The sequence below is a fragment of the Dicentrarchus labrax genome, unplaced genomic scaffold (genome assembly GCF_905237075.1).
Source record: "Dicentrarchus labrax unplaced genomic scaffold, dlabrax2021, whole genome shotgun sequence".
In the NCBI taxonomy this organism is placed as follows: domain Eukaryota; kingdom Metazoa; phylum Chordata; class Actinopteri; family Moronidae; genus Dicentrarchus; species Dicentrarchus labrax.
In genome coordinates, this window is record NW_026136705.1 from 25,420,590 (window position 1) to 25,446,745 (window position 26,156).

General features: G+C 39.5%; 1 protein-coding gene across 3 annotated transcripts in view; it reads right to left on the minus strand.

Annotated features, from left to right (window-relative positions):
• The window catches only part of si:dkeyp-23e4.3 (rho GTPase-activating protein 7), a 100,634-nt gene that overhangs the window by 28,814 nt on the left and 45,664 nt on the right, over window positions 1–26,156 (minus strand). Inside the window, exon 1 of one of the 3 annotated variants that reach the window (XM_051399907.1) lies at window positions 10,041–10,242. The exons of the other annotated variants lie outside the window; for them this stretch is intronic. Within the exon in view, the coding sequence (XP_051255867.1) occupies window positions 10,041–10,053 (13 nt within the window). The 5' untranslated portion in view covers window positions 10,054–10,242. Of the gene's footprint in view, window positions 1–10,040; window positions 10,243–26,156 lie in introns of those variants that run through there. 3 annotated transcript variants of the gene reach the window in all.

Genomic DNA, 26,156 nt, shown 5'->3' on the forward strand with positions numbered 1-26,156 from the left:
GTGGTTGTGTTTTTTACAGCCCGCTTATTCACTCCAGCTGAGATGAAGGAGAGGCACCTCATTCACATCTTATTTTTTGTGACTTTTCAAAAACTTTGCTTAAAATTCACTTGACAGCAGGATGGAAACTTGGCTTATGATGTGGTCTCACTGCTTCCCCAGATGCCCCGGGGGTCAGAAGAACAGTGCGACACAAAGCAGATGGCCCACATATATAAACACTGGTGGGAAATTCAGCGGAGATGGCAATCATCAAAATGACAACTGACTTAAAGTGAGGAATAGGCAAAGAAATGAAAGATTGAATGGTTAAATACAGAGGAATTACCACAAGTGTGCTTATCCTGACCCTTCAAATGTCCTGCTGGTTAAACATCTGAGTGCAGAGCCCATTTTCCGGCATCGCGATGGAGATGTGACATTTGAGATAGAAAAGGGATCAAGTGTGCTTGCCAAGCGGCGGTCTGTAAATCCAGGGGATGTGAGGATCTACCAGAGTTAGAGCCCTGAACTAAGCGTGGTACCCACACCACTTTTTTTCACCGCTGACATCACTCCGAGCATCGTCCTGATCCGTTACTAACACCGAAAAATACAGCCTGTCGTCTTGCAACCTTGGGGGTCACAAGTTAAAAGCTCTTGTCATTTAAACCAGTTTTCCACTTTAAACAGGTCTAATATACTGCTTTAAGGCAGCTGTGGCTCAGAGCTTAGAGAAGGAACTTCTTTTAAAAAGGTTTGAGGTTATAGTCATAAAGCCAGCAGGGAAAATCTTAGTAGGGAAAATTATCTTGGAGTCCTTGAGTAAAGCATTCAAACCCAAATCACTCCAGCGTAGTTGTAGATAGAAATGGATTGCAGTTGCACTGTGCATAGAAGTGAGATATAACTTCAAGTCAAAAAGAGTGAGTCAAACCAGGATCAGAAGGGAAAGCCTCGACACAAAAGTTTGTTTTCTTTGATACCTTACAAGGTGTTAACCTGCACTAGGCAACTTGGAGGCTCCAGAAGGCTGCAAGACATACAGAAAATGAAACATGGCACTATCTTGGAAGCCAGGCACCCAGTGTGCTTGAGTTTACCAGCTGTTTTGTCTGTGATCATCCAAAGATCACCATGCCAAAGAGGTGGAAGGAGGAAAAAGATCCAATGTTGTGAGGACAGTGTTTGGTACAAGGAGTGCCAACTTACTTCTGGGCAGGAGACAGTTTGGATTTCAGACTTTAGATTTAATTCACCTCTTTCATGTGGGTAGTGAAGTCTAAAAAGTCACAAATGTGTAGTATTTTATTTTTTAAAACATGCTAAATAATTTCCTAAAACAGCTGGAAACTTTGGTATTAGCTAAAGTTACTTAAAAAAAAGGTGAAATAGTAATATTTCTACTGACTTTTTTCAAGGTTATTTGCATTTTGGTGGCATGTTTAGGAAAAAGGAGTAAAAAAACCCCACACACTATTATCTAATAAATGATAATAGTAAGTAAGTAATAGCAAAACACCTGTACATCAATAAATTCTGGTTCAGACCAACAGTTTAAGTTAAATTGCTTGCAAACATTAGCCAGCTTGCCTAGCCAGTTAGTCTCTGTCTGCTAAAAGGATAACAGACTCAATAAGTCTTGATGATTTCCCAGATTATTTGTCTTCCGTTAATTAAACACAGCCTCCCCTTTGTTTCTTTGGTTCATTAAACTTGGTATAACAGTGATAATGCCCTTTTGTGTGTTGATAGAGGAAAACAGTGGACTCGGGTGCACATTTTGCATTGTGGAAAACTTCAAATGACTTGTGTTATTTTCCTAGATCAAGACTTGTTATTGTTTATTCATCCAGGTAATGTGAATCTAATCCAATAGGCTTTTTTTCTTTTAAATTCAAGCAAATATCTCCTCACGGACCACTAGCTTTCTACTCTGTGAGCACACAAAAAAAAACCTGGTCTATAATTGGAAAACAAAGTGTACTGGACTGTGCCACACAACACTTGTTATTCCAGCCAGGATTTGTGTGTCAGGTAATGTCAAATGACTTGCCCACGGACATTCAGCCTACTTTATAGTTTTCCAAGATATGCTGTTGTTGTGATGTTAGCTATAGTAGAAGAAGAGTTGCGAGCATTGCTGTCTAGAGCTGCTGTGTGCTGGTTCTGAGAAACCGCCTCTGTGCATGGAAACCCCACAGCAGCAACTTTAGCGACAATTTATAAACCCACAGCGTAGCTAACGTTAGTTACATTACTCGCTGTGTCGTTCACACTGTACCATGGTATTTGTCACGATATTGGATTTCCTCAGAATCACTTACCTCACCTTTAAATGTATTATGTATTTTTAACATTGCCTGCTGTTCTCTGCATACAGTACTTGTATCGCCAGTGAATGACATCAGAGCTGCCGGATACATCACAAGTGATTGAGTAGACAACCAACCTCCTAATGGTCTCTGGTGACAATAAGTCATTTAAGCGAAACAAGTCTTGGAGAAAAGTATTCAGAAGAAAGTGACATGTTTAAGAATGATGAATGACGAATACATTCCTGACATAATTACCAAGTGAAATATGAGTCCAGAGAGGAACAAAACACTCCACACTTGTCAGAAACAACAATAAACTTTATACTCTGCCTGTGTGTTTGTTCACTGACTTCAACTACCACATTCAAGGGCCCCTCTCTACTCGGCTCAGCATTTGCGTAAGTGATTGTATCTACTGGGCTCCCGTTTTAGCATGACCACAGCAGGCAGTGGCCTCTTCCCTTTCCAAATGATTTTGTCTCTGAGGAAGTTGTGATTTGGCCCCTCCGGACTCTGATAAGAGATTTGGATGTGTGATTAGGGCAACTCCGCCCTGCTAGCGCCAGGAAGCTGGACAGTGTGTGTCTGGATACTGAGAGGAACTGTGGATGGTGGGGTTACGTGCTCGGTGGACCGTTTGTGTTTGGGTGTTTATGCTTGTGTGGACACCAAAGCTTTGACCTGGAGTAACAGGGTTACTCCTCTCCAGACATTAGGGTAATTTACAGGTTTAGAGTTTTTTGATCAGGGCAATCATTACTAATTACTTAACAAGAAGAAGATGTTTTTCGATAGATGTCAAATATGAGATTATTCTCAACAATTATGTATCATCATTACCAACCAACAATTATCTCTTAGCAACAATCATTACCTGGCTGCCATTTTAGGAATTAAAATCACATGGCCACATCTGTGTGAACACATCATGCTGATTTTTCTCCCATAAAAATCACAATAAAGAAGTAAAGATTAGTCAATGTCTGACACAAAATCTGTACATAAACTGAAGCGTAAAAACAACAATTTGCCATTTACTGGTGTTATGTGCAAAGCTTTTTCTCAGCTGCTTGTCTGGAAACTGGTCCAGTTGCCTTCCCTTACCCCTTTTTCAAGCTAATGCTCTGGACATGCAGACGTAAGAGTGATATTGGTATCGATCTTCTCAACACTTGGTAAAAAAGTGAGCGCATTTCCCAAAATGTCAAGCTTTTGCTTCAAGTGGAAGTGAATGAGTGTCAGGGCAACTCGTCGCACACTACATTAGGCAGTCTTATCCCTCATTGAGCTACATGTCCGCTATCGGACCAAATCTGCAAAGGACCAAAGCCGAACAAACTCAGCTTTCTCCTCTTGTTTCAAACAACATATTTCTGAGAGGCCCCTTTCCGTCAATGTCCAATATTTAACGGACTTTTAAGGGCTTTCACCACTTTTATACCTTGCTAAACACCTGCATAGCTGGTAGTGATAAAGTGCAGTCACTGCTCTGCTTGAAGTTCATCATGACTGTCTCACAGGGCTTGAGAAGTGTGGTTGAAGATCAGAGGTATGTCAGCTGTCAAATCAGCGAACATGGTTTCCCTCTTCCAACTCACTGTCTTCTACTGGTATTCCCCTGCCAGTCCAGTCTAGTCAGCTCAGAGAGGGGAAGTTTAAAATGTCTGCACTCATGAAGGGCCGTAGGGGCAAATACTGCTGTTGGTGTATGTTGATGTGGGCCATGATGTTGTATTGTGAACTAAAAAATAGAAAGACTACAGAAAAATGTCCCTTCTATCTAATCAAACTTCATTATACATCCTTGACTGATAGCCTGCTGGCACAACAGAATTTATTTTGATTATCCAGAGGAAATGTGTTTTATTATTTATAAATAATTTAATTTATATATAATATGTAAAACCTGGAGGATGAGCAACTTTCATTGAAATGAATGGGCAGGATCTTGGAGTCCAGTTCTCGTAATACAATGTATAAATGAGAACTGGATACTGGACAAACCAGGAGAATTTGTTAAAAAAAAAAATCAGACGTGAACTGTTAAAGAACTTAGTCAGTGTGCACATAGAGCATCCATTAATTATCCAAGAGGAAAAGTAATCACATTATAAATTAAAAGTGTAAAGCAGGAAAGAAAAGCATTTCACACTTGTCAAAAGGGAACAAAAATGTATTAACCTCCCGGGTGCATGTTTTTCAGCCAATATAATAGGCTGCATTAATTTCAGGCATTTAGATGACCCTCCTATCCACAGAAGCCTGTGGTGATTACAGCAGGAACACACATATAAAGTAGAATTTTTAGAGTAAAAGCTAAAATCCGTTAAAAGATACCAAACAAAGTGTTGCATTTTGATGTTTCAATTTGTACATTATCATCATTATTTAGGACTTTGCCTCAGCAAAGAGCTCTCCTGAATGATATTCAGCTCCCTTGCTTCAACTGGAAGATGCCATGAACCCAGAATCATTGTTTTTCTTTGTGCCAGAAGCAACAATGAGAAGGAACATAAAGCATACGAAGACCCTGGCATGCTACACATCCTTTGATAATAATAATTCACAAAGAATTTGAAGAATCTTTAGTTGTACTTAGATAATATATTAAATTAAACTACACGCAAAAAGATTTGTTAATGTGTCTTGTAAGCACTTGAACTATACTAGAAAAAATAAGCAGATTGATGCTTGTCAAAGGACACATTTGTAATGATGGACCATGCAGTCTGTGAGGTTGAAGAGGTTAAAGTCCTTCATGTTGATTGCCAATTACTGTGCTATTAGAGACAATTTACTCCCACAGATTGTCATGACTCAGACCCGCTCACTGGAATAGATCTTGGGAAAAAGCAAATGTAGCCACTTCTTACTTTATTCTTGTTAAAATAATAAAACACTTCAGCCAAAACCAATAGGAGTAGTCAGGTATCTACTGCAGTGTGTTGAAAGGAAAGTTGACGGAATGTGCATGCATTGACCCAGTTTTAGTTTCGAGACCTTTTCAGTGGCTCATTTCGAACCAGCGGCCTTGACGAGTTTTGGGAGTATACTAAGTTCACTATGTAATCAATAAAATGCCACCAGCTAATCCTGCCATTTCATCTTCAAAAATACACACAGAAGTAGTCAGACTTGCTTCGAGCCTGTAGTCAACCTGGGAAAAGCAATGCAACCAAAAGTTTGATTAATCGAACAACAAGAAACACACACTGCAGAATTTAGTTTCAGGCGAAAAGTAGTCTAAATCAGAATCAGATTTTATTCTGAAATGGTATAAATGTAGTTGGTGCTTTATTCTGCAAAGAAGTGGATGACCTTAAGTGACCATGACAGACCTGGATAAACCAGGAGCAGTCATTCAGGGGCAAATTCCACAGTAAAAATGGAAACAGTCATGAGGCCCTCGGTGACGGTGATCCTGATCCCTGTCTATTGTCACTGAAAAAAATTAAATAAATTCACTTAACACAGACCATCAGCTCAGAGAGCTACAGCTGCTGTGAAACATCAGCGACCGAGTCAGATTACATTCCTACAACTACGAGAGATTAAGTGATAACAGTGTGGACTGAAAGCACAACTTTCACCTGTTTGCCATGCAAAGGAGTTAGCCAAAGGTTAACTTCCAGGACAGATTATCATGATCATGCAAGTCAAATCTAAGGGGTCACAGGTTAGGAAAACAGAGACAACATATTTCTGCTTCACCAACTTCAGTTTATTATTCACTTTCCTTCAATGTTTGGTTTTTTCTATTGAATAAACTGGTCATTTTATTCTTTTTTTTGGTAGTCTAATATACTGGAATATCATGATTCAGACTTTTCATGAAATTTCATTAGACCAGGCTGCACACACACACGCACGCACGCACACACGCACACATGCACATACACACACACACACACACAGAGTACGACTTGGCTCAACCTCAGCTGGCAGGTATAGCTGCATTAGCTCATACGTAGGTAGACTATAATCATTCCTACATGCTGTTGCCCTCCGTTGCTAACAACACTGCCTGTCCTAAGCCTTCATGCCAGTGGAAAGATGGCTTTACTAAGTTCAGATAAACACTCTCATGTTACCGTGAAGCAAATTGGAGGAACTACAGGGGTATTTCATAGAAACAGATATGACACAGCCCAGCAGTGTGCCACCGGGCAGAAAACCAGCTGTCACCAAGCCAAGACAAACTAAACCGCATGGAGAGGAGTTTTTTATTTCATCTCTTTATTTTCTTTAAAATTGTAGCACTTCACCTGTTTTTCCAAAATTAATTCTTCAGTTTACCTGCCAGCGGCTACTAAGAGTTTAACCTGCCACATTAAATGATATGAACTTTTCCCTCCATGTAATCAGTTCTGCTTTGTGCACTGAATCATTCTGGCCATTCTGCTTCACTCACTGTGGGAAGGCTCAATGAGTCATATGCTAGAATTTAGACATTGTTAGTGGGAAATTACTGCCAAATTACTCTGCAAGCAATTGGGCTAGCCTTTTACCATCATTTTATCCAGGCCGTACAGCAGAGGCCTGAGAAGTTAATATAACTGCTGTGACATTAAAACTTTCCTGAACCTGAGTGGACAACTTGCTTGAATCTGAGAATGTAAAATTTCCACTAGATTATCCAACTAAATAATACAAAAATAGATAAATAAATAGAATAAAAAATATATCTATATTACTTCACTACTGAACGAATCATTGCTCAGGCTACATCAGTTCAGTACAAAAGGAAGTTCCATTTTTAAGGTTGTAGCTTAGCAGGCAGCTACAGTACTTGTTTCTGTGCTTTTTGTAGTTTCTGTTTTTGTTACCAGATCTCAAATGGCACTGGCTATTGCAAACTAAACCCACTGTTATGTGTTGTATATAAATAAGGGGGAAGTCTGTACGCTAGATTTAGTTAGATTTAGTGACATTTTATGCAACCATGTTTTGGTCCTTTTCAAACCTTAGAACTCCCCAGCAACTATGATCAAAACAAATGAGAAAGAACTGCTCGTTCCACAGAGAAGTTATTAATCAGGTGTTAGTCGTACAGTAAAGAAACAACTGCAGATAGCTTGGGTTACTAAATTTCTCACCTGTACAATGAATCTAAAACTTTATTTTTTCCTGTGGGTGTTTAATGTTTAGATAGTTAATGAGCCACTTGTGCATTTAGGTAAAATCAACTGTACAACCACAATTGCTCATTAATTTTTAGGGCATAAAAAACACCTGCATGGCCCACAGTGCATGAGTCTGGGATTTGACAGCATAGTTTTAAAATATATCAAAGTTCAGTAATTAAAGAAAAAAAGTCCTTTGATATACTGATATTATTAATGCTATCTATTGTACCTTTTGGGGGGCCTGTTTGGCCTGTATATCTGTATGTACTGATGAAATTACACTGAGATTACCATCACTTACAGAGTAGTTTTTTTTTTTAAACTATCAAAGGCAGGCCGTCCAAAGTGGGGCCCGGGTGCTAAAGTGTGCCAGCCAGATGTTTCTAGCAAAAAGCAATAGGAAATTATTCTTCCTTTATCTTGACTGGGAACACTTTTTGTGTTCTTACTATGCAATGTAACATGGAGGAATCCATGGACAAATTTGAAAGGCATTCTGGAAAGTAGGAAATCACTAATGTAAGTAGTGCAAAAGTCAGACTGTAGGTAAAAAGCTGAACTATAACATGTTATCATAGAGGAACTCAACCCAATTAGTCCTTTAACAAAACTGTTCTAAAAGGTCCTCAAAGACTTCCTTCCCTGAATGATAACATAGTTTTTTCAAAGTTTTCAAGTTTTGACTCAGTTTTTTTTAATCCAAACAAAGATGTTAGCCAGAAATGACATATGTCCTTGCTTAATTTATACAATATGAAGCAAATTTTAAAAAAAGAAATTACCAGTTGTGTTTTTCAGTAGAGCAAAGGCATGTGCAATTTCTGGCAATAGATTAGGAAACAGATTCACAACTTGAGAACTGGATTAACAAGCTGTTTTATTGCACAGCAGATGGAATATTTTTGTGGAATAGTCTCAGAGGATTCTGGAAATACCTTCAGAAGTTTTGTTAAGTGGCCCTCCAGGTTTTTCAGAAATCTAATTTTTCAAAGAAACAGGCACTTACTTCTGTGACTAAAATGTAAATATATGACAAACATGAACTAAGCCTAGGGAAAACATAATGCTGTTTATATTAAACTCATCAGTAAAAATCATTAAGTTCCACAACAAAGCATCCCAAATGGTGGGAAGCATCATGTCTTTAACAACTGCCTCCTTGGTTTGTGACTTGTCTACTTGTCAGTGTTGTACTAGTCAAAGTTACTGCATAAGGCTGCAAGTGTTTTTTACTATCAATCCAACTAATTGAGAGTCCCACTAATTGTTCACTCACAAAGTGGTTTTAGTTTTCATAACATTTAAAGGTGCAGTGTGTAACATCTAGGAAGATCTATCAGCCAGAATTAAATGAATGAGCCATTTCTACCTACAGACGCTGCAGGTTGCCTTCCATGGAGTTTGCCATGTTAAACCGCCATGTTTCTACAGTAGTCCAGAAGGGACAAACCATACTCTAGCTGTAGATAGGGGAGTTCACGTTTTCCCATGTTTTGCAACCACCGTAGTCTCTCCTGCGCACTTGAAAGGGGAGTGGGAAGTGACAGAGTTGTGATCTGCTACTACACCGCTAGATGCCACAAAATCCTACACTCTTAACCTTTAACCATATTTTATTTCCCATATGTGGATATTATGTGATTAACCAACTAAAAAATGTTGTGCATAAACCTTCAATGTGGACATTTTGATATTTTGAATAACATTCTTATTGTAGCTCAACTATGTTTCACACATTGCTGACACACAACAGAATAGTGAGGAAGTAACAAATTACTTCTACATGTTATGTAACAGGAGTGAAAATGTGAGGTCCACAAATGTTACTGTTGAAAGCAAAATAAAACCAAAACTGCAGATATCAGGGCACAAATTTCAGAATAAAGGCATCTATTTTAAAATAATTTGCATCTGATTTTCATACATTACGACTCAGACAGGTACATTTTAAAGTTTTTAGACCCGAGTTCATACCACAAAGTTTACATTTTTGGACAGTTTTCTTTAGCAGGTGATCAGTTCTCTCCAACAGTTCACATTTTAAAAATAACCCACACACATTCAGAGTGATTCCTACGCTCTTCCTGCCAGAGAAAAAGCTTTTATTCAACCAGAGTTCAAAACCGTGCTTGTGATGTTTTCAGGCCCACGGCCTTCAAACAACAAAGAACTCTCAGTTGATACCGGAGTGCTTTGAATTCCTTTTTCTGCCTCATGAATCAAAACCAACCCTATTACATTTTGATTAAATCTGCTGATACATATTCAGTCTAAAAACAGTTGAAAAAACTAGACCTTAAGCATAATTCCAGCATCTTATGTACCCTATAATGTGGAGTCTTTCTTTAGTTAATTCAGCACTACCAGAAAACACTTATATAAGTAGCCCAGGAGTCATATTCTGTCTAATCAAGGCTCAATCAGGTCCTCATTACATATCACTTATTAGGCTAATTAACCAATCATCTCCCTAATGAATGTCATCAAGCACCAATTGTCAATTGTCATCAGAAAGAAAACAGGCAGAACTGAGAAGCTAAGATTCTCATTATCTCCCCGCCTGTCATATAACACAACATATGAGCCAACATATGAGCTGTAACTGAACTATACTCACTTGTGATCAACATGCTTCTGAGGTCTGAAGTCTTGGATGGAGGAAACCTTTAGCAAACTTCCATTTTAATAGACGAGAACTCATGTATAATCAGAAAAATTGATATTTAAAGAATTTAATCCAAAGGGAAAAGTCATATATCCAGTGTTGTAATGGAGCAGTAAAGTCCAGTTGTACTGGTCATGTTGGGCATCATGTTAATGAAGTCATTGTTGGAGATTTCCCCTTTCCCCTACCACTCCCCTTCCTCTGGCCCGGACCGGACCATCTGAACACTAGGGGAAAGGGGGGTGGGGGCATCCTAAAAATAACCCGAGGGAAAACACTTCAGACACATGAGCGCCTGCCAGAGGAGACAGAAATGTGTTAGAAACTCTGTGACTGGATGAGACTTGGAAGAAGTCATGGACAAGGCATTCAAATTTGGGAGATAAAATCTGTAAAAGTGGAATGCTGCTGACTCTCCCTGGGAGGAAATGATGGATCCCACAGTGAGCTGGCTGCCCACTTGGTGCATAAGTGACCACAGATTTCCACAGGGCAGGAGCTGGCTTTTGAGGCTAGCAATTTTTTATTTTTTTCCTTTTAAAATACTATCATTTGAAATGGGCCATACGGGGAGTCAGAAGTTCCACTTTGCCTCAAATGAGGTCCACAGTGAAACTCATGATACAGATCAATATTCTCCTCTGTTCGGGCCCTGCATCACAACCCTCAGATGATGAAATTATATATATATATATATATATATATATATATATATATAGAGAGAGAGAGAGGGGAAATTAACAAGATTTTCTCCTTTTTCAGATTGAATACTTTCCACCAGCTCCGATCTCTGACCTTCTCATAGCTGTTTGGTGACGGGGGGCTTTGAAAAAGAGCCACTTCAGATGAAATGAAAGAGATATCCGACTGAGAGAATGACTCCACACGAGGAGGATAAAGTCCTTGCCGTGCCCTAATAGTCTGTAGTTCTTCAAGGTTTCATCTTGGCTCAGTCCAAGGTATACCATTAGCGTTAATGGCCTTTCATTTAATGTGTAGGTGTTTGATTATGGGATTTTAAATGTGAATAACTCCCTCGGAGGAGAGGAGAGGAGAGGAGAGGAGAGCAGTCAGCGTGATTCGCTACATTAATTCACAAGTGGAGGAGGAGAAAGTGGGAGTATGTAAACAACTAATGGACTTTTTCACAGTCTGTTGAGAGTCACAGAGCAAGAGGAGGAAGAGTAAAATGAGGTCGAAATGTCTTCTCTTTGGAAACATTTCTGAGAAGATTTCATAGGTCTGAGAAGTTCTTTTATACTCTAAAAACTTTTGGTTGTGGAAAATATACAAAACCCAATTAGATATTTCTCACATTCCACTGCTGTTACAGCAACAATGTCGAGGTAACAGTTTGGTCAGTGTCATCAATCAATTTGCCCTAATTCTAACTGATTAATTATTACGTATTTGTGTGTGAACAGCCTAACTCCACCCCAACAGCTGCAGCAGCTGTTCTGAACAGACAGAGCAGCAGGTTCCCCCTCAATCAGTTCTATTGCCTGCTTTATATTTACTGTGATTTTTTACATCTATAATTTATAGAAGCGTTTGGGATATTTGGCATGCAGACCTCCCCAGCAGCTCACACTCTGAAGGTCTTACAGAGGTACACAGGGGTGCTTAGACTTCAAAACAGAGAAACTTTTTTCTTTGAGGAAGATAAACATGACAGCATTAGTTATTTGCTCAGACAGCTTAAACGTTTAACGTTTGGGTAGCAAATCAGGAGCTAGTGTGATACTCATACAATGCAGTAAACTTTACGGAGAGTGTCGTACAGCAAAATTAACTCATTTGCTTTCTGGCGGAGAGTCAGATGAAAAGATTGATACCACTCTCGCATCTGTCAGCGTAATATGAAGCTGGAGCCAGCGACCAGTTAGCTTAGCTTAGCTTAAAGGCTGGAAACGGGGGGGGAAATTAGAAATAAGACAGCAAAGCACAGAGATTGATTATTGCAGCTTTAATCTAAATTCTATGTGCAACAGACTAAGAAGTGGAATACATTATAACAGTTTTTGAAAGAACCTTACAACCATTAAATAATTTGCCACCAATGACATTTGTTTTTCAACCTCTTTTAGCTTATTCATGCATTTAGTCATGCAGTTGAGCCCTCATACCAAAGTCATAGAGGGGAAAGGCCTTCAGTCTCTGGAGCTGACAAGATGTTGACTGTAGAAATCAGGATTAAAGCAGAGCTCAGGGCCTGACCTCTGGCTCTACTAACAAAAAGACTCTTTTTCACTGTATGTGTGTGTGTGCGTGTGCGTGTGTGTGTGTGTGTGTGTGTCTCGCTCTCTGGTGTGTATAAAGTTTACACAAGACTGCATTTCCTTTTCCCAAGTAAGAGCCTCACAGGCGTCAGAGGAGGAAGAATCCAACAATACTCCCAGCGGATGGGAGTTACTGTGTGTGTGTGTGTGTGTGTGTGTGTGTGTGTGTGCACGCGCAGTGTTTTTGTTTGTGTAGATATGTGTGTGTCAGTTGCGTGTGTGTGTGTGTGTGTGTCTTGGTGTTTGAGGGAGGCAGCTACAGTACATAAGGATGTAATGTGTTGTGTTTACTCTCACAAGTGTAGCCTTGCTGCATATTCACTGCTGCTTGCATGTGTGCTCTGGGGTGTGTACGTGTTTGAGTTTATTTTGTGTGGTTGTGAATATGTGTGTGTGTGTGTGTATGTGTGTGTGTGTGTATAGTCTGAATCCACTCTCAGAAGCTTTGGGCCTGGTATTTCCGATGCAGCAGGACAGGAAGCGGTCAGCTCTCTTGAACTGTGTCCCTCCCTCTGAACACTGCAGCACACACTCGACAAAACACAAAACTTCCCTTCATCTCCGTGTGTTTGAGTTCGTGTGACAGAGAAAGAGACAGGGTAAACTAACCTTTCTACATACAGTACAGCATGGACCCAAAGTCAGTATTTAGTAACAAATTGACTAAAACATTTGCTGGTTGCAGCTTCTCAACTGTCAGGATTTGCTGATTTTCTCAGTTTTGCATAATTGTAAACTAAATATCTTTGGCTTTACTGAAGTTGATGAATAAAAAAACAACAACAAACAATGATTGAGTTAAATGATACAGTAGACAATAATTATTTGCATCATATACGATAGTAACCAGTAAATTCACTGTAAATTTAGAAGGTAGACAGTAATAATATAGCTCACCAACCAAATTATTATGTAACATCCACATGTAAAAACACAATGTGAATGACCAAACCTGCACCTTCATGTGAGAACAACACGCTGACAAACAAGCCATGCTAGCAGCTTTGTGAGGCTGTGCTTATAGGCAACGCTGTGCTCTGAGCTGAATGTGTGCAGACATGCTTAAAATTACAAGTTCACCATCTTAGTTTGTTGTGTTAGTGCACTGAGAATTGCTAATCAGTAATAAACCCCAAGTTAGCTTGTCATTGTATTTAATCATAAATCAAGATATTCTTGTGTTGTGTTGCAGCCCATAGATGAAATGTTAAGCTATCACCTCAACATGAATCTGAGCCGGATGTCATGGCAATTCTTCTAATAGCTGTCAGGGAGGAAAAGTCAGGGGAGCACTGAAGTCAGGAGGATAATAATGAGGTTTCAGTCAGGACCACTTTTGTCAAAATATCTTATATTCCAAGCAGAATTTACATTTGGCGGTATGGCTCTGTTCTGGGACCTCCTTGTCCTTCCACGTGCCCTGCCTGAACTAACGCTATGCTCAATTTGTCTCTCAGAAGCAAGAGAGGAAATAGTGTGATGATATACCAAAACCTCTTCGGGGGGAGGCTGAGGTGGGTGGTCGGGCGGGCGTCAAAATTGATTTTCCATAAGCTTAGACAAGAAGTGCTTGTTGCCTAAACTTAAAAAAAAAACCAAACAGTCTATTTGTCATTTAGGTATGAGGACTTGTAAAGAGGACACACAGTGGGTGTGGATTGAATACAAGCGCGATATTTGCGAAAAATGTATTTTCTTTAGCAATCCCACCAATGTCTATTTTAGTACAAGACAGTCAGGACCAGATTTCTTTGAAACAAGGTGGTGAAAATAACACTAAGTGTTTTTGTTTCTTGAGCTGGCTCTCTGAGTCATGAATTCTGTGGCTGCCAGCGTGACACACATCTGTTTTGACTCAGAATGATGGCATTTTCTTCCCACAAACAAGTATATTTGACTTAATTTACACATCATAGCAAATTCCCTTCTGTGTTTGTAATTCAAGTAAAAGTTTGATTGTTACACCCATCGTTCCAGCTAAGCCCCCACCCCCCACAACAACAAGAACCACAGCTTCCTCCCAGGCATGAATATTTTGATTAAATGCTGAAATCCTTTTTTCTTCTTTGTGGAAGTCAATATTCTCCACTACATTCAACACTGCTATACGGCTTCGAAAGAGGCAGATCCCGACTCAAGCAGCCTCCTATGGTCACAATCAATTAATTGGGAATCTGTTTAGAGCTGCTCTTTATTAGCACTTAGGAATGATCTGAGAGTGTGAAGCAATGGGCCGTCGACAAACAGTTCATTTGGAAAGTGTCTTTATGAGGAGTGCAACTCCTAAAACCAAAGGTTGGATACTCTGGCAGCTAACATGGCAGACAGTTTTGGCCTTCATTTCCTTGCCACTATGTTTCTGTCATAATGATCCTTATCTGGATTCAGAGGAGTCTCTGGAAGATTGATGTCTTATTTTCGGTCCCTTCAGTTTTTTTTTTTTTTTTGCTGTTTGCCACTGCAAGAAAAGTGTTTCTGATATCTTTGGGATCTTTAAGAAAGTATTACAAACAGTGGCATGTCTTCCTGTGATACGAAACCCAAAATGTTGTTTATTTGAATTCACAATTGCCCAAAAGGGCGAAGTACAAACAGCATTCATCTCTCTGTAAAATAAAATAGCAAAGAGGCCTGGAGATGGGTTTTAAGTCTTTATGTATGGGGTACAAAGCCAGAAAGTTGTTGTAAGGTGGGGACGCTGCATCTGTAAGGACTAAGCAAAGAAAAACAAATGCTTAACTTGCTGCTGTCAGAAAACTCAAGAGTAAGACCATTCAAGTGCATTCATTTCCCCCCTTAATGGGGACAGTGAGGTACAAAATACTGCAAAAACTGTTAAATGGAGAGGTTATCACGATTTTCTTAACAATCCAGGCTGCTGTTACAGCATCCTTTGTTTTCTGATAACACCTGTGAGCAAAGGTGCCATTTCTCCAAAACACTGGCGAAATAATTTCATTTTTACTTTCTTTTTACTTTTTGTAAACAGAAAACATTTTAAGAAAGACCTGTGATGCACTTTATCTCAAAGCCCCACTCTCTCTACTCTCAATCAAATGATTCCCGGTATTGTGGAAAAGGTTGTGTGCTGAGCAGCTGGAGCTCTATACAGCTTTCATTCTCTTTCATCAAAGAACCCAGCTGCTCACGAAAGTCTAGTATAAGTGAGACTGCTATTTTCCTCTGGGTTAGGTGTGTATAACCCAGGTGTCAAACGCCAGAATGTACTGGTCTTGTATTCAACAGATAGAGAGAAAGAGGGAGAGAGATGGCCTTGGTGCTTTGTTTTTACTTTGCTGTTCACATCTCTGACTAGTTCAGAAATTTAAATAGGTCTGGGAGACAACCAAGCCAATCAGAGGTTTGTTGGCAGCATTAAGAATGTGGATGTCATTCCTCTACATAGCTCGATAGCTATCTAGCTACATCCATGAAAAAAACCTTCGTCGACTGAAAATGATCAATTGCATCAATTGTCATCGTTTAGGGCAACCCCCCCCCCCCAAGAGAAGCAAAACCTATTTAAGCCTTATAATATCAACGTCTCACTGCAGATCAAGCATACCAGTGAGCCAGCAGCAAACCAATCAGCCCATGCAGTTTCAAATTCTCTATTTTCCTCCAAGCCTTTTTTTGGAATTTGGAATCCGAGACTCGAGCTCTACCAGGTCAGTTATCAGGGTGCCTAAATTCCAAATCATTTTTTGTCAAAGCCACAGGGACCCTCTGGAGAGGGGCTAAAGAGCCACCTGTGGCTCGGAAGCCGCAGGTTGCCTACTCCTGGTTTACACAAAACAAATTATCCATTTAGATATTGACAAAATGGCAATCAGTCTACTACATATCTAGAACAAATGAGCAAGTGCTGGCATGGAAAGTGTGAACTTGGTTGCACAAGGGGAAAATTATTGACACAATTAGCCATGTTCACTGCTGGGAAGCTAGTAAGGGATCTCTCCTACAGGTTAGTCATGACCATACAGAAGTGGATGGGGAAATAGTACTTTATATTGTGTCATGAAGGTAGCTCTGTCTGTCTGCAACACTTTCCAGGCTAACAGTACAGGTAGCAGGACAGTTACTGCAGTAAATATTTAAATTAGGCATCCCTAATTTACTTTTAATTGGGATTTTAAAAAATGTAAAAAAAAATACAAGAAAATAAAGTTTGAACCACCAACTGGTTTACTTAACTGATAGATGAGAGCTGTTTGTTCCAAAAAAAATGCTCATTCAGCTTCAGTGTTGTTAATATAACAAGCAGAAATGGCTGTTTGGGGATTTACTTGATGGATTGCATTCTTCTTACCATCTTGTTATCTTCTTCTAGAGTTCATCCTTATTTCCATGCTAAAGCCCAAACATTACCATACTGTCAGCTATGTTTTTCTTTTTGATAAATAGCCAGTCGCAGAAGAGTGTATTTGGACTGGGCGGATGCGAATGTCTGCATCTGTTTGTAAGTGTAACTGGGACCAAAAGCACTGTGCATGTTCAGGACATTTCCATAGTTAATTTAAGATGAAAATGAATTAAGGAAAAGGGCATCACTCAGCAGCTTTATTTTAAAATCAACAATACAGCAATGGTGAGTTGTTAAAATCACTGTATGCTCATTGCAGCTTGAGAGCTCACATATGGGTGTAATATTTTGGTGTCTACATACTTTTGGCCATTGTGTAGTTGTTACTAGAAAATAAATACTGGAGAAAGAGCCGTTTACAAAGAAATTTATTAAAGTATGATTACAAAATAAATGTGAAAGCAATACATTTTATGTTTATTTTTAAGTTATTTATCTATTTTTTTCATTGCAATTACATTTAATTCATTCAGGAAATTAGGGTAATGGGACATAGGAGAAAAAGATAATGTAGAAGCATGAATTAAACTAAATAAATAAACCTGTGACATGAATACAAAAACCAGAAACATAAACTAAATAGGCAGATAAAATACAGGCAAATAAAAGATTCATACATGGCCCTGCAGCATTTCACACACAGTTCGACAGGCGCCTATATCCTGCTGAGTCACTGGGACGCCCCACAGCTGACCCTTCCAACTGTACTGGTTGACAAACACTATAAATAAAGTGTCCTCTGTTGTTTTGTTCTGGGCAGTGGATGGAAACCCGGGGACATTGCCAAGGGTCAGCAGAGCCCCTGGCACCATGTTCAGAGATGTTATTACCAGGCTTTCAGCATGATTGTTGTTCCAAAATTCCTCTAAACACCAAGTGTGACAGTTGGGCCGTACTGGTGCAATGTTTGACATCCTCCTCTGACAAAAGTCCAAGTGCGAACAATGGTGAGGGAATGAAGCTGAACCTAGAGCCACTTCACGACCGCAAATGTCCAAGCATTTTTAAAGCAGAGTAGTTTATTGAAATTTCACTCCATTTTGAAAAGATTTCTTTTTATTTTGCATATTGTGAAATATTAATGTTATTAACTACACCTGTAATATCAGCACACCTGTGTTAACATTAATGGGGCACTCCAGTTTACTCTTGATCAGCAGCACTACTCAGTTTGTGGAAACTGGAGCATAATGCCTTAATAATATAATTATATTAGTATAATATAATAATAATGTAATCAGGGCTTCCTCACCCTGGGCTTGGAGACTATACATTTTTAACTGAAAGCCTTTGTTACAAACTGGAGGCATGACGTTTAAATGATCATTGTAGGAACTGTAGGATCCATATTAGTTGTGTGATGACAAAATTAGAAATTGCTGCTTACAAGAAGAATTTGGCCATTTGTTTCTGTTAAAGCTGAGCTATGTTTGTGTGATAGGGGCCTTAAGACATTCGAAAGCGCATTGCTGCACTATAAATAAATCTGTTGTTCAGCTCAGAAGAGTTTAGGGAAACTTGCATTTGGTGCCTAAGGTCACGCCGGTCACTGTCAGAGGTCTGACAGTTCCCATCAGGAAATCCTACTCCAACAGCAGCTTCACCACCCCCACTGCCCAGAATCTATCAACACCTTCAGCTGGAATGTCATGTCCAACATGAAACCTAACCTTCAATGCCACTGCCTGACCTGGTCGTCCAGCAGGGTTCACACCAGGGGCATCGAAACCACTAAATTCTTGTTTCTCTAGTACTGTACCATTAAAGTGAGGCAGAACCTCAATACAATAGCCACAGTTTTGCTGTGCTTTCAATTTCAAAACTTGTGCACTCATACGGCTAAAAAAAGGATAAACATTTAGCAAATTTTTTTCAGTTTAAAACCAGATAAAGGCCCAGTTCTGGCCACACGCACTGATCTGGTTTACACTGTACATTTTAAACCATTATATTCTTAATAAATTGTATGTCTATTACATCTGGAGTATATGTAGCAAAAGTATTTCTGATTCTAATTCTGATTCTGATTTAGGTGTCACCCCCTGCTCCAGTCCGTCAGTGCTGTCTCTCTTTAGGTGTGGCACCGTGTGAGTCACTTTAAGGGATTCATGGCATCGTTTACCAACACGTTCTGAATGACAGTGGAGTGATGGAGAGAAACAGCAAGACTCAGAAGTGCAGTTAATTCCTTAGACAGCAAAACCTGCAGGATGCCCATGAATGGACCAGGTTTTCAGCAGACAATCGGGCTCACATTAACTGCAGTGTCAACAAATAACAAAGCTATGAAATATTCAAGAGTTGTGCGGCCACCGTACTTCTTCCTACACACTCCACAGCCCGCACAGTCATACCACTACAGAGAATCCTTTTATTCTAACAGTGGAAAATACACAAAGTGGTAACTGTCACTATGTGTGTGTGTGCGAATTCCTTTCTCTCAACCATCATTGCCTTCTTAATGAGGCTTCCCTTGTCCTCAGTCCTCTCTGGTTGAGAACATTTAGTGCTGCATTGTGGTCAAACAGTCATGGCAGACAGCCACTTGAATGTATGTATAATAGTGGTGTAGATTCTGATATATGTGTTGATTTATCTGATGTAATGTGTATATTGATATTCTGAAGTACATGCTTCCGTATTATTTCTCTGTACTTTTTCTATGACCTGACGAATGTCCAACTAGGATCGAAATGTGCAAGCTTTACAGTTTTTTCATATAATATAATCAGGCACTTGACGCTGACACAGAAACCTGTTCCTATTTAAATCTGCACAGACCTTTATGCTAAGCTTCCAGTTTACTTTACCAATGAGTGGTTTATTCTATTCTTATTAACTGTAACGTCTATGACGCGCCAACACTTAACTGGAATTTATCTGGTTTCAGTGGTTATTAATAGTATTTCCACAGATAGGAAAACCCCACAATCAGTACATGAGCAAAGCCAAGATGGCTGACCTTTGGGATTTCCTCTCTCTGTCTGAGACATTTCTGAGCGCAATGGTGTGTACTTTCCTTTTGCAGATGTGTATGTGACTGTGCGTCTATGCATGTATCGTGTCTGTGAGTGTGTGTCATACCAAGACACATTTCTCAGAAGTCATTATCAGAGATGAAAATTACCATCAAATTGACAGTAAAAGCCTGTCTGAAAGCCTAATTTCCATGTATGATAGCAACATGTTTCCTTTGAAATGAGATGAGAGAACAACATCAAATACGAAAATATCTTGAAAAACAGTGAGTAAACACAGGGGCACAGTACCGGGCACAAACAGAAAACACCAGAGCACCTGCCATAGTGTGTGAAGACTCTTTCAGGGTTTCAGTGAAGTAGAGGAACCTCCGCTATGACAGTTCGTTTTTCTGGCGAAAGGTTACATCGAGGTGGCACCGAACAGTGGGGGTATGAGAGCCAACCAGAAGGGCAGTTGGATAGCGTTTGGGTCGCTCAAGTGCCTCTGTGCTGTTAAATGTGGGCAAAACTTGAAACATGGAGGTGTTAGTTTTACTAGTGAGTAGATTTCGCACGATATTCATCGAATCGTGGGGGGAGTGAAATGGAAATGGAAAACTGACATTTCCCAGTGTAAAGTATATAAATATTTAACTCCACTGATTTTACACATGAAGATAGTGTTCTGGGTGTTGTATAATATTTTCTAACCCTCTTGAGGGAGTTAAGGCTGACAAAATGACTCAAGAGGATAGATAGAACAGAAAGTATGAATTGCAGACTGGGGATGTCAAAATATGGCAGTTCACTAAGCAGGGAGAGAATAATGAAAGATGGTATTCAATTATATAATAAAAATAATATAATATCTCGATCTGTGCAGCATTCATTTTAACCATTCCTTATAATTAGTGACTTGCAAGTCCCCCAACTATACAATAGTGCAATACAAAATCACTGGAGTATGCCTTTAAGCAAAACATGTGCAAATTATTAGTTTATTTATAAGTTTTATTATAAGTTATTCCAAGTCCTGTATTTGCATAATCCTTTATACGCACATGTTATGAAATGACACAGAGCTGAGCTCTCAGTGAACAATTCCACATTTTCCTCAAAGCTTTTTGCCGTTGCATGTTTGGATCAATACATTTAAAAAACCTAAATCATTTGCAAGAGCAATGTTTGTGTGGTTAAAAAAAGAAACCTGATTAAGGGGAAGTGCTGTGAAAATGCAAAACAGTCTCTCTACGTGTTTCTTCTAGAGGCCTCCTGTGACAACACCAGCATCCACTCCTCTGAGTCTTTGTCATTGTAGCGTGACTGCAGGATGTCCCCGCCCAGCACGCTGCAGTCCACATCACGACACAGCCTTTTAGAGACATGCTGTTCTGACCGCTCCGTCCTGTTCGCCTGCTCAGGAAATCCCCCGTGATTAACTGACCCTTCCTGAATGGCTGTGTGATTGCCCGTCTGTCTGCCTATTACAGTGTAATAGCTCGGGCTGTATGAACCATATAGTACATCTGATTACCTGTCTGTCTGTCTCCCCGACTTCCTGCCTGTTGACTTTATTAATTCAACCTCATTCTGCTTTAAAGGAGCAATAAGATTTTATTGCCCCGCAGCACAAAATCCCCATCTGCAGAGGGTTGATAGGGTTTGCAGATCAATACCAGAGACTAAACAACTACTTCTTCAACGACTGAGATTTCTGGCTGCAAAAACTTACTCTGTATCGGAAGAAACACTCCCTGTCTAGACTCTAAATGACTTAATACCTCTTTAACTTTAGAAAAGCCGGTGGACTCTGAGGGCCAGGAAGTCTTAAGGAGTAAATACAATTGTTTTCTTGTGGGTGTTAGGCTTAGAAACAATAGATTTAATTGAACAAATTACTGAACAAATGAAAGAAAAAAATAAAATAACAGATGAACTCAAGTCCGTGTCTAAATTCTTAAATCTACAGCTGTAGCTCAGCCATTCATTTTTATGCTGACTGAGTTACCTACAAAATACGTCTGAAGTCAAAAGTGTTTACACCTGTTCAGAATAACCACACTTGAAGGCGGGGTGAAAAGTTGCTTCAAGAACTCTGAGCAATGAATTGTTTGAATGGCAATAACAGAGTAGACTTTCAGACAGTCTCTCACTGAAGACATTCGATGCAACGCCATTGTTCTGACGGCCCATTATTCCCAACTGTCCAAAATACATCCCAATGAACCAAAAGCCTGTTTGTCCAACAGTCTAATGAACAAACGCCCACTGCTCCAAAGGCCCATTGTCTTCTGAAAACACACACTCTGGAATCACCAACTCACATACGTAACTTAACTGATGTAACTAATCTACTTATTTTAGCCAACCAAGCTGTTTTGATGCCTAAACCTAACCAAACTGCAACCATTTATGGTGTTGCACTCGGATGTTCACACGCAAAGTGACAAAAGTAGTTACTGATCTACTTTTACACCTCCACCTGGCAGACTGCTAAGTGAAATGGGTATAACTTGGATATTTGGTTTTGGAAAGTTACATAAATAATTGCAAGGAAGGTCCTGGGAACTACTCGGCCATTCAACAAGCTTTTCTTTAGGAGCACAAATAGCTGTCCTCCTGGGGCATCAAAATTCAAAACGGCTTTCAATTGATTGAAGTTTAGACTTTCTGGGGTAAATGCCATGTTCATGTTTTCAGATTTACCATTAATACAGAAAAGCAAATGGTAAAAACTTTGTAGGCTTAAATAAGACATGCAGAAGACACGATTTTTTATTTTCCAATCTCTTATATACAATAAAGTCCACCAGAGTTAAGATTATTTTGCTCCTAGAAGTCTGTCGGGCATAAGTTGAATGTAAAATATCTAATAACAAAAGATTAATTCATTCTCCACACATTAAGTATGGATGATCCAACAAATTAACAATAAAAAATTCCTAGTTGTAGCAACAAGATGTCTTCCTGTTCTGGTGATTAAAATGACAACATAAAAGTCTCATACGCAGACTAATATTTCAGGAACGATGCCTCCTTCCTTTCTTTCTTACTCACTCTGTTTCTAAAACTTAATTCCACTTCATATTCAACTCCCAACTTACAATTACTGTGGTGGGGCCGACTACTCCGGTTCTGTCCCCTCCTGGGGACTATAAACCTTTGATGGGAACAATGACTGATAACTTGGGAACAAGAAAAAATTAGGCCGCTTCGTTATTGGTGATTCATAATCCACTTCTGAAGTGTTAATGGGGTGCAGTATTTAAGCTGCCAATGTTTAATATACACTTTCTGCAGTTGCACTAAATCTCCTGCAGTTTTTTGGGTTTGGGGAGGGGTGTTAATGGAAGGAGTGGAGGGGCAGGTCAGACTTGGCTGTCTGCCCAGGACGAGACTTTGCTTTTGAGTTTCTTTGCACTTTGAAGTGACCTGGATATACAGCTCGTGGATAACTCTTTCACTCTCAATCTCTCTTTTCATCTCTCTCCGTTAGCCTCTCCTTGGATTTTATTTTTCTATGTTTTTCAATCTTTCTCCTTTACTCAGTATCACTATCTGTCTGCGTCGGATTCGTCTGTCTCTCTTTCTTTTTCAGTTTCTCTCGCAGTGCATCTCTTGTTTCATCTCTTTCGCCCTTTCTCTTGTTCACTGGACTGTTAAAGGAATACTCCACCAAAATCCTATCTTTGAATATCAAACTGTAGACTAGAAAGGTGGCTCTCAAAGCTTTCTTCTTTGTGGCGGGTGGCAGCTGTGGCTTCCAAAACATCCACAAAGACTTATCAAACCACTCATGCAGCATAATCTACTTCTCAGTCACTATGCAGTGTGCTCCAGACACTATGTATATTATGTCTACTGCCAGCTGGCAACTGGTTAAAGGTAAGGTGCAAATCCAAATATACACAATCCCAAAAATATAAACAGGTTAACGTTAAGATTACTATTACTAGAAACATTACCAATACAGTTTTCAATATAGTATCAGTTGTACTGGTTAAAAACTTAACTTGTCCCTGCCAAGTAGATTGTTGTTTCTGGCCTTTAGTTTTTGTCACCTCTGGTAGCCTTCAATGGAGTCCGCCATGTTGAACCACCATGGTTCTACAGTAGCCCAGAATGGACCAACCAAACACTGGCTCTATATTGGGGCATTTGGGTTTTGCAAGTTTTGCAGCCAGCATAGTTTCTCCTACACATTTCACTGTTCTCAAGATGCCAAATATGGATGCCAGCAGTGTTCAGTTAGTTGCAATCTGAAACTCCATCACTAGATGCACAACATTTTATTAGGTAACAAAAAAAATAAAAACTGTTCATAAGAATCATATTAATGATCCAGTCCGAGCAAACAAATGCATGGTGGAGGAGCTGCAGTAGTGGTGTGGTGAACTGGATTGCTATTGGGGTCCGTTGGAGCTGCTGAGAAAGCATGCTGACTAATGCTGTCTTTCTGTGTGTCTGTGCAGCCTAAAACTTTTCAGAGCCACCTTTCAAGCTTTCTGTTGACTGTTTGATACTAAAAAGTTTTTGGTGGAGTATTCCTTTAGCACCAGATTTGGTCTGTTTTTCACACAGATTATTGTTCTGGGGAACCCAAGTTACTGTCTTTTATACACACTGGACTGTGAGGCATCTTTTTATGCTGTAGTCGAGCTCTCTGAATCACAGTGAACATAATGAGGCGCAGTGAGACTGATGAGACTAGGCAAACCACGCAAGAGCTCGAAGGAACAGTAAAAATGCATTCATTTTTATCTTAATTGCCACGGTGAGTCAGTACCTGAGCTTTGGGGCTGTAATCCCTCTGACATTTGCCTTTAATGCCAGACTTAATAATATGGACCCTCACGCAGTGCTAATGGATCAATGCAGTTTGCAAATATCAGACCTATAAAAAGTTCAAAACTCTTGAAGTAACGTGATAATACCTGAAAAAATAAATCATGTTCTGGTGGAAAATTATTTGATTAACAATCCGTCTTCTTTACACAGAGCTCGATATTTGATTGCACTGCTAAGCTTGAGAGAACGCTTGCCTTAAAGGTGCTATATACATAATTAAGAACCACTAGATGTAGCACTAGAGCACCAGCATCTCAGACTAAAACAATGGGTCTATCTACAGCATCTACAGCATATTATTATTAAAGCATATGCTAATGCTAATAATGAGCGTCGGACAGTTCTGGCCTCCATATAGTCCATAATTCCTTATAATGGACACCTCGCTGGGCATTATCCCTTACTAAACAAAACTTAACCAAACTCGTTTCAGCCTCATGAGTGCCAACTGTTCTTGAGGAGGTGGTCATTAGCATTATCAATGCCCCTACATGCTACCCTTTTCAGGAAAGTTTCACTCACAAAAATGTTACCAGAGTCAAAAAACCAACAAACAATAATCAAAAAATCCATGACATGCCATGATGATGATGGTGTGGTAAACAGAATATGAATATTGAGTGAATGGAATTCATTTCACCATGTTTAAACTTAATATTTAGATTAACAGTCCAGTGTGTAGGATTTAGTGGTATCTATTGGCGTATGTTCCAAGCATGAAGGAGAAACTATGGTGGCTGCAAAACGAGTGCCCCTATCTACAGCCAGTGGTTGTTTTGCCCCTTCAACATGGCAAACGCCATCGACACAGAGACATGGTGATTATACACAAATGAAAATATACCTATGAATGTCATATTCCGTTTCTGACAATAGAACCTGCACACTGGACCATGTGTGTTTTCCCCCTATAAAGAAAGGCAGACTATCCGTACATGGCTCGTATGACAGCTCTGGACTGCTCATTTACTCTGAACAAATTCTCTTAAATTGATCTTATGTTCCTCTCGAACAGATCTATTCGTATGACAGGGTCTTGCATGAGGCCCATTGTGTGCATTTGTAAACATGTTGAATGCTTTTTATATCACTTACCACCTACCACTTTTCACCTGTAATTGTGTGTGTGGGTATAACACAAGATTTGGAGACATGCTCATCAGCACATTGCTCTGATCAAAAAATCAACAGGGTTCCTTCGATTTCATTACAACACAGATGAAAAGTAACTTAGTGCAGATTGACAGACCAACTATGTTGACAACTGAAGCAGCAGCTGAGATCTGAGACATCAGTAATTTTCATGCTTTTAACTGTCGCCGCTACTGTGTAATATGAAAGAATGGCAAAGAATGGCATTTATTGTCAATATAGAAGCCTCATGAAGTGTAGTGTATGTCTGGAAAAGCTTTTTCCATTTCTTTTTTCCCAACCAACTATAGAAGAATACATTTATATAGGTCGAAGTAAACAACTGCTATTACTGCAGTGGCACCACGCTTGTAAACCCATATTTAAAATGTGAAGCACATGTATTGTTTGACTTTTTAAGCACTTTTGTCAAGAAATCTGTCCATACAGCTGACACCACTCTTTCTGTGTGATAGCCATGCATGAG